The 14,082-nt window shown below is 30.5% G+C and overlaps 2 protein-coding genes across 3 annotated transcripts; both read left to right on the top strand.

The window, feature by feature from the left end:
* The first annotated feature begins 1,988 nt into the window (after positions 1-1,988).
* LOC130452551 (facilitated trehalose transporter Tret1-like) lies at positions 1,989-10,422 on the top strand. The gene is made up of 3 exons (XM_056791892.1): positions 1,989-2,093; positions 3,714-4,004; positions 7,733-10,422. The coding sequence occupies exons 1-3, from the start codon at positions 2,027-2,029 to the stop codon at positions 8,770-8,772; spliced, it is 1,398 nt and encodes a 465-aa protein (XP_056647870.1). The 5' UTR covers positions 1,989-2,026; the 3' UTR covers positions 8,773-10,422.
* LOC130452552 (phosphoserine aminotransferase-like) lies at positions 10,262-14,038 on the top strand. 2 transcript variants are annotated; one of them, XM_056791893.1, is made up of 7 exons: positions 10,362-10,422; positions 10,618-10,743; positions 11,315-11,445; positions 11,500-11,774; positions 11,832-11,926; positions 11,976-12,145; positions 12,563-14,038. In XM_056791893.1, the coding sequence occupies exons 1-7, from the start codon at positions 10,366-10,368 to the stop codon at positions 12,936-12,938; spliced, it is 1,230 nt and encodes a 409-aa protein (XP_056647871.1). In that variant the 5' UTR covers positions 10,362-10,365; the 3' UTR covers positions 12,939-14,038. The 2 variants fall into 2 exon arrangements, with proteins under 2 accessions (XP_056647872.1, XP_056647871.1); XM_056791894.1 differs by lacking the exon at positions 10,618-10,743 and having other exon boundaries at positions 10,262-10,422.
* The last annotated feature ends 44 nt before the right edge of the window (positions 14,039-14,082 follow it).

The raw sequence follows: 14,082 nt of genomic DNA, 5'->3' as shown, positions 1-14,082 counted from the left end.
TAGCATCATCCTCAATATTTTTACTTAATACATTATTTACGAAAGTAGTTCTTGTCGCCAAAATTACTTTATTGTATGATTAACTTTGTGAATTGATTATTTTTCTTCAAGCTTTTAGTTAGAGGGTTTATTAATCAAAGCAATTTTACAAATTTTTCAACTTGATTGTAACAATATGTAATCAAATTTTTAATACAAACCGAAAAATCGAGGTAATTTACATTCCTCATAATCACTATGCTTAGCCGTTCCTTTTCTACCTAGTTTCCTTATGTAACTTCTTTCCTCAGTCCAAAATACATTTTGGGGATTATTAATCCCAACGGTCATAAAACGTCAATACGACCCAAGTTGAACCGACGCTAGGACAAGGTTCATAATAATATTAAATATTTAAAAGTTAGTTTAGGAATTTACAAATAATCTATATAATTAAACAAAGCGTGTTTACTACTAGTCTCAGATAATCATAAACAAATATATATAGATAATTATTGGTCATATAAAATAGTTATATGAAGTGGTATATAGAATTGTAAACCCGTGATATAGAAGATGCAATCCTATATTTCCGATTGTAGTGTCTTTATTCACATTAATCTCCGGAGTTGGCATAAGACGTAAGCGTTGTCCCACAACGTAACTATGAACCACATTTTGAGTAATATTCATCACTATTTAATATTTTTCTAAAGTGATATTATTTTTGTTTATTACAGAGTTCATTGTCATAATTAGTACAATCTAATATCATGTGATTGTGATACAATGATTGTGTTAACATTTCAATATTATCTTTAGATCAATTAGCAACTCTCAGCTGACTTAACTAAGGTCTGATTAGCCAGCTTTTCACAACCTCGCTCCACCAACTCATCTTAAGTCTTGTTATTCTTACTGTGTCTAGAAGCTGGATTACCTAAATATTGGTATAATGTTGAAGTCTTAGATCATGACTGGCAGGAAATTTACTTATAGTTTTGTCAACAATATCCATATCCAGATTCTTATTGGGGCTAATGTTTCGAATGTATCTGATGAGACACAAGAATGTCCAAACTAATCAGCGGTTACAATCTTTTCCTTGCCTTTGTGAGCCATTAGGGATGTTTATATCGACAAAAAGGAGAAGATTTAATTTAATATTCATCGAGGCATTAGCCAGAACAGTTAGTTAATCGAGAATTGTGATGTGAAGTTTTCTCTTTTAAAAAAAAATAATTTCTTTCGATTCAAATATCAATATTCTAATCGAAACTTGACATAAATATTGAGGTTTGTTGATTTCTATTGCCATTCAAATTGTAACTAAATTTTCATTGGTTAGACCATTAGGTTAGATTTTGATTTTTGAATGGAATATATTCAATGTTTTTTTACCAGAGAAAATTTCATAACATCTAACAATTAATTAATTCAAGTGATTTTTATACTTGTATATATTTTTTCATATCATATTTTGACCATAATCCTAGTCTCTAATAATTAAACCATCAGTATATTCGAGAGCTTTGAATATATATCAATTAGACTACACTCCGGTGTTTTATTTGCCACAATCCTAAAATTAGAACGCTAATAAACTATTTGGCAAAATTTTTGCTCCAATTCAGTCAAAACATGATTTTATATTTAATTTCAATAAAATATTTTCTTCTTAATACTTTATTTATGAATGGGATTTGTTTTTCATTCATGTGTATAGCTATAAGTTTTTGAGAAAAATGAAAACGTGCATAGATTTGGATTAATCTATTTTCCATTTCTCCATTTGTCTAATTAGTTGATTTATACCTATAATTTTTTCTGTTTATGAAAGCGTATTAAAAATATTATTTTCGATATAATGAGTATTCAAACAACAGTTCTGAAAATTATAAAAAAACAAGTTTTTTTTCAATTCATAAATATTCAGAGTGACGGGCCTATTAATGCACGATAATGTAATGGGAAAAGTGAAATACTGATTTAAAAAAAAACATGTGAATAAATTCATTCAATGTATGACCGTGACGGTTAAAAGATAATGAAAGAAGTTATCGAAGGTTCTAAATTCAAATCGAGGATTTATCAATATATTGCTGCAGTCGCTGGTGAGTCACTCATTTTTCTTGTCAGGTCAATTCAAAATTATTTATTGAGGAAAAAAAATAATTTCTATAACCAAATTGTGAGCTATAATATCAGGAAAGTGTTATTCAATTATTAGTCAAAACATATTGTTACTGTTTGAGTTTTTTATCTTAAATCAAACGTTCTTCATGAATATTAAGGGTTTTTCTACCCCATTGGAAGTATTAGTGCTCCGAATATAATTGATTGAATATTAATTTCTGTGTTTTTATTCTAGTTACTGGGAAGATAAGTAATTTCAATTTTTTTAATACACCTATTCATAGTAATTGTTAATTTTTCCAGCAATTTGTTCAACAATTAAGAAAATTGAGGATGAAAAAGTAATTTTTTTCATGCTTGAATTCTTGTACATATTTATTACCGATAAAAAATAACCAAAAGAATTACCATACAATTACTTCCACACCTTTTATTTTAATTAGCTATTCAAGTACTGGCATCTAACATATTAAATTAATTAATTTCCTTTGTTATATTATTTTATCTTCAACTACATTCATTATACGAGGGCGATTTTGTATTAAAAAGTTATGAAAAAAATCATTTTCAACAAATCTACGAAATACCCACTATTGAAGGCGGCTAGAAGATTAAAGAGGCTAATAATCCAGAATCCAAGAATCCAAAGTTAAGAAGGTGAACTAGAAACAATTAATAAGAAGCGAATGGATGTTAGCAAACGTTTTCACAAAAAACTAAGAACAGAACCTCTTATACAGACAATACAAAGTCAGTAAAGCTTGAAAATAACCTATACACTAAAGGAAATATCCATAATGTTATAAGAAGAAGAAAACTTTTAATTTTAAGTTAATCACAGGGGATATATTAAAATATTCACCAAAGAAAGCTATAATCAGATTTTTAATACTGCGTGGAAAATAAAGTCTTAATGATGCCCAAATTAGGAAAGCAACCAAACATATTATCTTCATATAATCAAATATCAATATTATCATAATGATTTCGCACAATTTGGCTCCAGAGAAAGCCACTCCATAATAGACCATGACCGATGACATGGAAAAATCTTAGACGAGGCTCATGCATTTGAGAAGGTTTGTCATGAACGCTTTAATTACAAAGTTAACAAACTCTTGTCTAAACATAATGCTAAACTGTTGAAGTTGAAGAGCAAGCTTTCAAAAGAAGCATATTCAGTCTTAAAGAAAATAGAAATACCACAAAGTAGTGTGCTTAACCTTTTGTATACTAGTCAAATCTCTCAATTAAAAAATGATACAATTGACACATTTAATTATTGAACCAAAACATTGATACTAATCTAAAGTAAGAATAATCCGTACTTTTGAAATAGTGACCTCTATCGGGACCTGGATTTCAATTGATGTTATTTCAAATTAACTCAAGAGTTTGATCATATAGAAACAGAAATAAATGATATAACTTATATGTTCATGCCACACAAATTTTTGACTACAAAATGTGCATTCAGATAAATATTAGAATTCCGTTCTATTGTATCGTTGCTTGAGATGCTGCTTCCTTAAAGATGCTGCTCATAGCGACCCCATACATTATAAATGGTTATATTGCAATAACATTCTACGTTTCAGCAAATTTAGGAATTTTATCAATCGGACTACATTATGGTTGGCCTTCAGCTGCACTTCCAATTCTCGTTAGCGGAAAATATAGTTTCACTCTTACTAATGATGAAGCCTCCTGGTTAGTTGCTGTAATTCCAATGACTTCTTTAATCGGTGACGTCTTAGCAGCCTACACGATCAACAAGTGTGGAAGAAAAAAGCTGATACTTTTCTCCTCAATACCAATGACTATATCTTGGATATTGATAGCAGTGGCTGACTCAAAGACGAATCTCTTTGTTAGCAGAGTTATTGCAGGTATATTCCTTAAATTATTACTAACTTCCATACGAGTATCTTTGTTTGTAAGATCAGTTATTAAATAGATAGTAAATTTGAGACCAAATTGGTCATTCCATTAACAACGAGATTGTTTTGAACTATAAAAACCTCGAAATTTCTTCAATATTCATTCCATGCAGAAATTAGTAACTTTTTTAACCATAATAACAGCTAACAGAGATCTGTTATCTTGATGAGTTGACATATTTTTCTTGATTATATTATTTATTTCACTGAACTTGGTTTCGCACTCGGCTCCCGCATGGAGCAAAGATAATTCATGGAAGAAGAGAATTTAATGTTCCTTTTATAATCTTTTATTTGAGTAAAATCAAAAAAAGGATTTTATGAAATATAATCAATCCGTGCAATATTATGTAAAGTTCTAAATTAATAAGATAATATAGATGTGGATAATTAAGTTTGGTTGGATGTTTTCAATTTTATTATATTTGTAGTGAAAATTGAGTTTTCCTTTCATCATCCAGCGTCTACAGATTTAGGGTTTGACCCGTGTTAATACTCGGAATAGCAAGGAAGGTTTTCCATTACATAGCTCAACACAAAATTTGACTCTGACTTCAAGGCATAAAATTTTAGGTTGTAATCAGATTACGTTTACTTTTGTATTCAAGAGTCAGACTGAAAGATATTTTCTGTGGTTTCAATTTTTAATTGATTCGAATAAGTATGTGGAATAAGTGGAAAACAATTTGAAAGTTTACGGTTTTACTTTTGCTATCTTATTTATAAGTAATTTCTCTGAATAAACTGAGTGATGGACCTTGATAACAATTTCCAGAGCTTATATTGTCTTGATGAGAATGTTCTCCTTGTTCTTCTGAAGTCGCTCCCTGTTGTTTTAAAATGTTTCTAAATGAGCGTACAGCATACGTACTTTCAATGACATCCTGCATCACGCTTTTTGAGCACGATTTAGTAGCCTTTGAAAAATTGTAATCCGCGAAAATATGTACAATTTGGGCATCCAAAAAAAAACAGTTTCGAGTATCCAAAAGCTTATGAAGCTTCATACAGCTTTTTAGAATTAGCTTGGGAAGTGATCACTCATCACGTCTAACTTTTTGTGTTGTGAGTGGAGCGGTGCAACTTTGTAAGATCTTACGGCACGTTCCTGCATTAATCGTATTTCTGCGAGGTAAGAAATCCTCCTAAAGGTAGGATTCCTAAGCAGCGACTGCAGTCGTACTACTATGACTCCTTTACATGACGCGAATGGCGCCGCGCAACTGAAACGGCTCTAGTTAATCTGCTCGAGTCTTTCGACTAGACTGTATGCATGAGTAGTCTAATCGTAACAGACGCGTGATCAACGTACTTTAATAATGCACGATAATATACTAATAAATAATATTAATCTCTTTGATATAATCCAATATCTACAAATAATTAATGAGAGTAAATTAATAGAGCTTGTGCGTGATCATCCTTACATGTTCAATCCAAAAAACTGAATCATCCTGTAGAAGGTGCCTCTTAATTAATATATTTTCAAACCCCTCTTCAAACCTTGATAGATGCAGTGAGTGTTTTTTAATTCCGATAATTTAAATGCTACATCACGATTCCGTTTAACACTTTTGAGACATCAGGAAATTCTTCAGGTAAGGAATAAATCGTGATTCGCTTGTTCTCTTCCACATTACTTTCCACTTTTTGCAACACATCATCGGTAATGACTGAAGGTTCCCCACTTCGCCATGAATGTTTGTGCGGTCATCGTTGAAGATCTCATACTCATAATATCTTCACCATAAACGTCACTGATGTTGTGATGAATGTTAGCTCAGCTTAAGTTTTAATAAGTTTTACATCTTCGACCATTTCTTGTCTTGTATTTGGAGCCATTTTATCCGAAATTCGCGCCGATTTCTTCTTTTGCTCTTGTACGACCAGGAGTACTACCAACATCACTTTTCTAGTTACTTGAACAGTTATATAATACCTATATAAATTTAGTTCACGTTACTAAACAAATGAAAATTTAATCTCACTGAAAATGAATGCACAAACTTAACCCATTCAATACGGCAACCATTTCCACAGATTATCACTGAGTACGGGGCTATTTAAGATAAACCTTTGGCTCTGGCGGAATAGTTTTTGATACAAATTATTTGATCTAACATTAATTTGAATTAAAAAAATGAGGGCGCGTCTCGGCACGCTCTCCGTCAGTGGTAAAGGGATCAGTTCACCTGTGTAGCGGGTAGCCTAGCTTCGTGACTTACCATGTAACTAATTCGTGGTTGGTTCTAAGACCGAGAAATTAAACTAACAATAAAAAAAACATGTAATTGTGTATATTAATTACGTTAACGATTACTTAAAATCATATACATATTTCACCTTTTCTTTGTCAATCAAATAAAATTGTTGTAAAAAATATAATAAATAAACAACCTTTTACATTTTTTTATAAAATGTTTATTATATGTACATTTTTTCAAAAACTTATAGAAAATTTATATAAATTAAATTAAAATTCTATTTACAAACAATATACTTAAGTACTACAATTACAACTCTATATTTATATGATAGTTTACGAAACAGTCAACTAAGCACAAAGAGGGTTGGAGCTTTTCTCTGAGGGATGTTCTTGATTATATTGTATTCTAACTTCTAAAAGTCGAAAATGAACAAAAATACACCGTGAGAAATATAGAAACGATATTATTTTTAAAAGTTAGAATGGGATAAAGTGAAATCAGAGAAAATAAAAACAGAATGTTTTATGGAGAAATATATCCCAAAACTTGAAAAATAAACAAAGAATTTAAAAATAATGATGATTCTACAGATGGTCTCAAAAATAAATGTTTGGTCCAATTTACAAGAATCTTTATATACAACTTGCGTAGTTATTTATCAAAAATAGTTTTATAAAATAGACCGAACGAAATGTTGAAATTAAATATTTTTATTAAGAAAAAATGTCAACTTATGTTAACGATTTAGTAATTTCGTTGTCATATTTGTTTTTCAACATGATTTTATTTATATACAGGTGGAATTTAAAAATTAATAATTATAACAAATGTAAAATCTACGAAAAATGTGTGGCACTTACCTGAAATTCAATTTAAAAAAAAGGCACACTTTCAGTTATCCGATTTTAAAATGGTAAACGGCATATTGTACACTGTTTTTTCGAGAATCACGATAGTACAAAGCTGAGTCCTTTGGTTGTAACGGATGGTTTGGTGTCGACTTGTAAAGTGAAGGAAAACGAGCGTGCCGGCACGCGAACCGTCAGTAGGTGAGGAATCGAAGAGCGCGTCGGTACGCTCTCCGTATTGAATGGGTTAATGACTGCAAATAATAATACAAAATCAATCTAAATGAGAAATAAATCTTCGTTTGTTAAGCCTAAATGTTCATTTTTTGCTAGTTGTAGCTCAGATCTCGTTTAGATTTTTGTCTTTGGATACAAAGTTTTTGAGCTGTCATACGTTTACGTATTAAAATTGATAAATTTAAATTAATTTAAATTAAATTTAATGAAGAATGAAATTAAATACACTATATTAGAGTATAGAGTAGAAAAGTCCAAAACACAGTAGATCGACTTAAATCTGGAAGCATTGGCAAAAAGTGTGTTTAGTACGAATATCACCAATCAAAAGTTCCGTACTGAAAAGTTCTTCTAAATTGAATGACAGTTCTTATCTTCATTTTAGGTACAATCGACGGCCTTCTCTTCACTGTAGTCCCTCCGTATTTAGCAGAAATATCGGAACCTGACATTAGAGGTTTTTTGGGTGGGACTTTCATGTCAACTTTGGCGTTTGGACTTTTGCTAGAAAATATAATGTTATATTTCATGTCAATACCGACGGCAGCGTACATATCATCTAGCTTTACAGTTTTAACATTATTTTTCTTACCTTATTTACCAGAAAGTCCTTATTACTTTCTATTGCATAGAGAAGAAGTGAAAGCAAAGAAAAGTTTGAGGAAATTTCGAAGGCGATACGATGTGAACGAAGAAATCGAACGGATGACAAATGGAATTGAGGAAGACGGAGAAGAAGGAAATATATTAGAGTTATTGCGTAACAAAACTTACAGAAAATGTTTTTTATTGTCACTACTTTTAACTTTAACTCAACATCTTAGTGGAATCATGCCGATACAGTCCTACGCGGAGACACTTTTTACAGAAACTAAAGACTTTCTATCTCCTAGTACCGCAAATATAATTTATTACTTAATTTTTTTCCTATCGGCGATCGTTTCTTTAAATCTAGCTGACAGAACTGGGCGGAGACCTTTAGTGTTATTCGCAGCTGGAATCGCAGCTCTGTGTCTCCTATCCAATGGGATATTCTTATATTTAAAAACAGCTAAAAAAGTGGATACCACCGGACTGGACTTTCTCCAATTACTTTTCATTTCTATTTACACAACAGCTTATTGTAGTGGACTACATTTGATGCCTGTAATTATTTCAACCGAAATCTTCCCGTCAAATATGAAAGGACTAGCGTTATGTATGATTAACATCTGCTTTAGTTTCGCCTCCACTTCTTGCATTAAACTCTTTGGTTGGTCTACTTCATTCGGTATTTACGTCCCGTTCTTTTTATTTTCTTTCTGTGCCATGGTAGGATTTATTCTTATATATAAATTTTTACCAGAAACCAAATCGAAAACTATGGAACAAATACAAGTTGAACTGAGAGGTAGTGATAGAAAAATTAATAGATATAGAGGTTAGTTTTCATCAAATCATTTATCTTAGACTTTTAAATCATCTTCTATTAAATATATTAGTTTCTTGATACATTCTTTGTTTTGCTATTTGTTTAATTATGAGTGAAAGCACTATAGTTTTCCGTGGAAATAAATAGTTTTTATACAAATACATAGTTTTGAAACTTAATATTAAGAATTTTAAATTTGACGATTAATATATATCATATATTTGAGATTAATTTCACCAAAATTTAATGAATTTTCTCTTAACTACGAACAAAATATAATGAAGCTTTCTCATGTCTCACTTTCAAAAACTGTCAAAATTTAAATTTAGTTAACAGACATCCAAACAGTTTATATATGTTAAATGTACAAGAGAAAACCGCTTCTGATATTGAAGAAACTGATGATCCATTTGTGCTGCTTTGACTAGATGCTTCTAAAGGCGTCAATAACGAAGCGGACTGATAATTTACATAATGATCATTAGGAGTATTCAGAACTAGCAAACTGTATATTTTATTAAAGTGTTTTAGTTTCAATCTTCAGATTTTAGGCTCACTCTAAGTAGACTTTATTAGTGGTCATGACTGTCCTATATTCTTCTATATTGAGGTTTTCAAAGTGGTTGTATAAACATATTTTCATGATAGATAACTTTTCGTGGGAGTTTGTCTGTACTTTTTATTGAAAATATTCCCCACTTAATAATTAGAAAAAAGAACAAAAGTTTCAGAAGAATGTCATTGTTTAAAATTGTACATACAAGTATAAATAAATTATAAGTGTAGACCAAAGAGTATGCTTCTTACAAGACTTCAAATGGTAACGATAATAATTTGTTTGATGGCGAATTATGCTGGCAAATTTACCAAGCTAGCAGGTGTGATATCTCTCACATTATGTTACATTTGAGAAAGTTTATTTTTCTAAAATAACAATTATAAAATAAAATAATGAACGTTTTCTTCTTCTTTCTATACCTAGTCATAATAATAAGGGTGAAGTGAGATTAACGTTGGCAGAAAAGTGTTATACTTGATTAAACGCCCACAATATGAATAATATTCTACACTACGTTGTTTTTTTATAATATACAATAATATTTTAAGGATTATGTATTTTCTTAGTCTACTTTAACATAAGCCGAGTGAATGCAAAATTGCGAGTTATAATAATGTTTATAATAATAGTAAGGTAAAATGTGAAAAAAAGTATGTTTTCTATTGCCAATAGTATTAAAACAGAGCTGTAACTTCTAGTATGACTTCATATTTAAAAAAAAACATTTGTGTATTAAACTTATATTTTATATGTCACGACGACGTTGTTTCAATATAGGCTTACATACACAGGGTCGTACTAGTTTAAAATTTTTTAAAAAATGTCGCCTTACTTCACGTAGTTTTTTCTAATCCTTATTTCCAATAAAATAAGGTAAAGTGATGTTAGTCCGATCCTGTCTATTTGTAACTCTCATCATTCTACAATGAAATCGTTGAACTTCAGATAGAAAAACAATAGGCTGATTATCTACTATCATTTAAATTTACTTAACTAATTATACGTATTTTAGTAGATTTTATGTTAGAGTTATATATATGGAAATATTATGGATGAGTCTAATTTTATAAACTTTGGTGCTGGACCTACACAACTACCAAAGCAGGTGAGCTTGATTAATAATAAATTTCATGTGCAGGCAATATATATGCGTGAATATTTTAAATTTTTATCAGTCGATGTTACAATATTTGACTCTCAATTTTTGGTCCGAACTATATTGGGACTAAACCAAATAAAATTTGCGTCTTAGATTGCAACCGAGAGCTACGGTTTTTATATTCAGAAGATAAGTTTTTAGGGCTCCTCGGAAACTATAACCCTGATACTGACAAATCACAGACTGCTGATTGCAGATCCTAGCCCAGAACGAGATTCAGATCACTGTATCCGAACGCCGTGTTCAATTTCAAATATGGTATACAAGGTATAGTGCACTTGCCATTTAATGGTAATAAATCATTTTTAAAGCTAAAAAAACCACCGGTCTACGAGGGTAGAAAGGATTTTATCATATGACAACGACCCGATTAACTAGATTAGTTTCCGAACAACAATGAATGTGATCACATAGATCCATCACATCCTTCGTGATCCGGATTCGTCATGATCCACAGAAACAACATTCGGCAATTCGCATCAAGTCTACCTATTAACTTAACCTTAAAATGTTTAGTTAACCTCTTCCTTGATCCAAATAATGAATTTTTTTGATAAATTTTACCTAATATCTGTGTACAATAATGACCTAAAAAGCTAAATCTTACATCATGAAAGCTATTGATTTCAAACAGAATTTCAGTGACTTCAAGTTATGTGAGGTTACATCAATTAATATAATAATTTGTTCAAGTAACGATTCAGTGTGTAGGAATACAAATCAAAATACAAAAGAACTACAATAATATGCAGTCTTTATCAATAGAAGCACAAATTTTGAAATATTCCTGCTTTAAAGTTGTAGAAGATATTTATTGCCTCATATTAAATGTGCTTAGGTACTTGAAGAAATCCAAAGTGAAATGCTATCATATGAAAACATTGGAATAAGTATTGTTGAAATGAGTCATAGAAGTACAGAATATGGTGAACTGAATAAAAGGGCGCAAGAAACATTGAGGAGTTTACTGTAAGTTGGATTTTCATTAACTGATAGTATCATGTATCAAAAAATACGTTGTAGAAATATTCCATCAAATTACAAAGTACTTTTTGTTCCTGGTGGTGGCCAAGGAGCGTTTTCAGCTATACCAATCAATTTAATTGGAAAAACAGGTAGTGCAGATTACTTAGTTACTGGAACATGGTCAAAAATTGCTGCCGAAGAAGCTAAAAAGTATGGGAATATAAATATTGCAGTAAAACTTGATACAACCGGTAGTATTCCAGATCCAAAAACATGGAAACTGGATCCAAATGCTTCCTATGTGTTTTACTGTGACAATGACACAATTGATGGTATTTATAAATGAAAACACTTTATTAACAACATATTGAAATAATAATACTCATTAGGTGTTGAATTTCCATTTGTACCAGATACCAATAATGCCCCATTGGTAGTGGACATGTGCTCAAATCTTCTAACAAAACAAATAGACGTATCAAAAGTAAGTTAATTTTATCTAAAAGACTTTATCTTATAAAGCTGAAAAAAAGTTTGGTGTAATATTTGCAGCAACTCAAAAAAATTTGGGCACTGCCGGTATAGCTGTTATCATAATCCGTGATGATCTCTTGGGATATGCAGCAGGATATTGTCCCAGTATATTAAATTTTACATTACTGAACCAGTACAATTCCATATTGAACACACCACCGATATTTCCGTAAGTCTAGAAATTATTGTAAATTAAACAGAATTTTTGAAGTATCTGCATCCTAAGAATTACTAAAAAAATTATTTTTCGAAATGTTTTAGAACAAGAAAAAAAATTGGGTTTTTTGTAATAAAAATTATAATGTTCATTTTATTTCTTTATACAGTTTTTTAACTTTTCCAATTTACTTATACACTACACTATTTACTAAACTATGCAGTAGACTTAATACCAAACACTTTACTTTTAACTATCACTGTGTGTTCATTATGACATCAAGTAATTTACTGACTACTACGGCTGTTGGAGTCTCATTTAAATAGTATTATAGAAATAAATAAACTATAAATTTCGTTTACTGGAAATCTCTAGTTTGCTGCAAACAAATTTTCTCCATAAAAACATGTATTTCACATAATGTTTTAGAATTTATGTTACAAGCAAGATTGTAGAATGGGTGAAACAAAACGGAGGACTAGTGACAATGGAATCCCAATGCAGGGAAAAATCAAATTTAATTTACCAAGTGATTGACAATTTGAAAGATTTTTACTACACACCTGTTGATAAAAATGTACGAAGCCGAATAAACATCCCATTTCGAATAGGAGGTTCAGATGGTGACGAAGAATTGGAGAAAATATTTCTAGAAGAAGCGAAAAAAGAGAATATGATTGATTTAAAAGGACACAGATTAGTAGGAGGGATACGAGTTAGTTTATATAATGCCATAACTATAGAAAATGTAAAAAAATTGGTTGCATTCATGATTTATTTTAAAGACAAATATGGAAACCAATGATATTCATTTGCAACAAGTTTCTGAATGAATATGTTTGATAAAATGGTTTTATTATTAATATTATTAAAGTATAAATAAGAGTATTCAACTATTAATATCCTTTCTAAGCTCTCCAGTCAATTTTTATGAAAAGAAAGTGGCAACTATGCAATGTTTACAATATATTTTGTTATATTTCATGTAAATAGAAACATCCTGAATTTTTAATTGATCAGTTTAATTATTTTATATAAATTTATAATCATTAACCAGCTTTTAGCACCTATTCATGAATTGGGTGTATAAATATAAAAAATTTGATAGAAAAACAATGAATAGGCAGTTTTATGTATTGGAAAAAACAATATAGAATATGAGGCGCCTAGATTCAAAATCCGCCAACTCCATCTCAAGAAATTTTCGAAAAAGTGGAAAAATCCTTAGTAAAAATCTTGATTTTAATTATTACAAAGTATTATTATTATTATTAGATCAAACACAATGTCTGTATCAATTTCCTCATCAACAATAATGTATTTATCTTCTTCATTGCTGAGACCTTCGGCTTCTTGGTTTTCCAAATCTCGGTAAAATGTCAGCATCTCGTGGTTTCTCCGCCCTTGTCCAAAGTGCTTTGTTAGCAGCTTCGCAACATCCCTTGTTTTTGCAGCCTTACAGCTAACCCCTTTGTTGATGGCTTTTGATTTATGTGAGACATATTAAACTTTGGTTTTGTGACAGATTTTGCTTGACAAGTTTCAGCTCTATAAAAGACTTCACCCTGGACCAGAAAGCCGATACATAAACTTGACGTTTGACCTCTATTGACCCTATTTATATACTTGACGTTAACCTAAAATATATGTTATTATCTTTGACGTGTGTACTGCATTTTGTTTTTGTGATATTTTTGTTTGTTGTTTGTAACCCAGTATTTATGGAAGAGTTTTTTATATCGAGACCATTAGGCATAATCACGTGACAAATGGTCTTACCCGTTTCAATGACTTTAATTTTGTAATAGCAAATGGAAAGTAAAGTTTATTAATTTATATTGTTGCATAAAGTTTATCAAACACGAGCAGGTTGCAAACGAATAAACAAAAAACATATTAGTGCTGATGTAGCAGTATTAACTATCTTCAAATGTCGTCATCCATCTTAA

This window comes from Diorhabda sublineata, chromosome 1 (assembly GCF_026230105.1).
Source record: "Diorhabda sublineata isolate icDioSubl1.1 chromosome 1, icDioSubl1.1, whole genome shotgun sequence".
Lineage (NCBI taxonomy): Eukaryota > Metazoa > Arthropoda > Insecta > Coleoptera > Chrysomelidae > Diorhabda > Diorhabda sublineata.
Note: the sequence above shows the minus strand (reverse complement) of the source record. Positions and strands in the feature narration are given on the sequence as shown.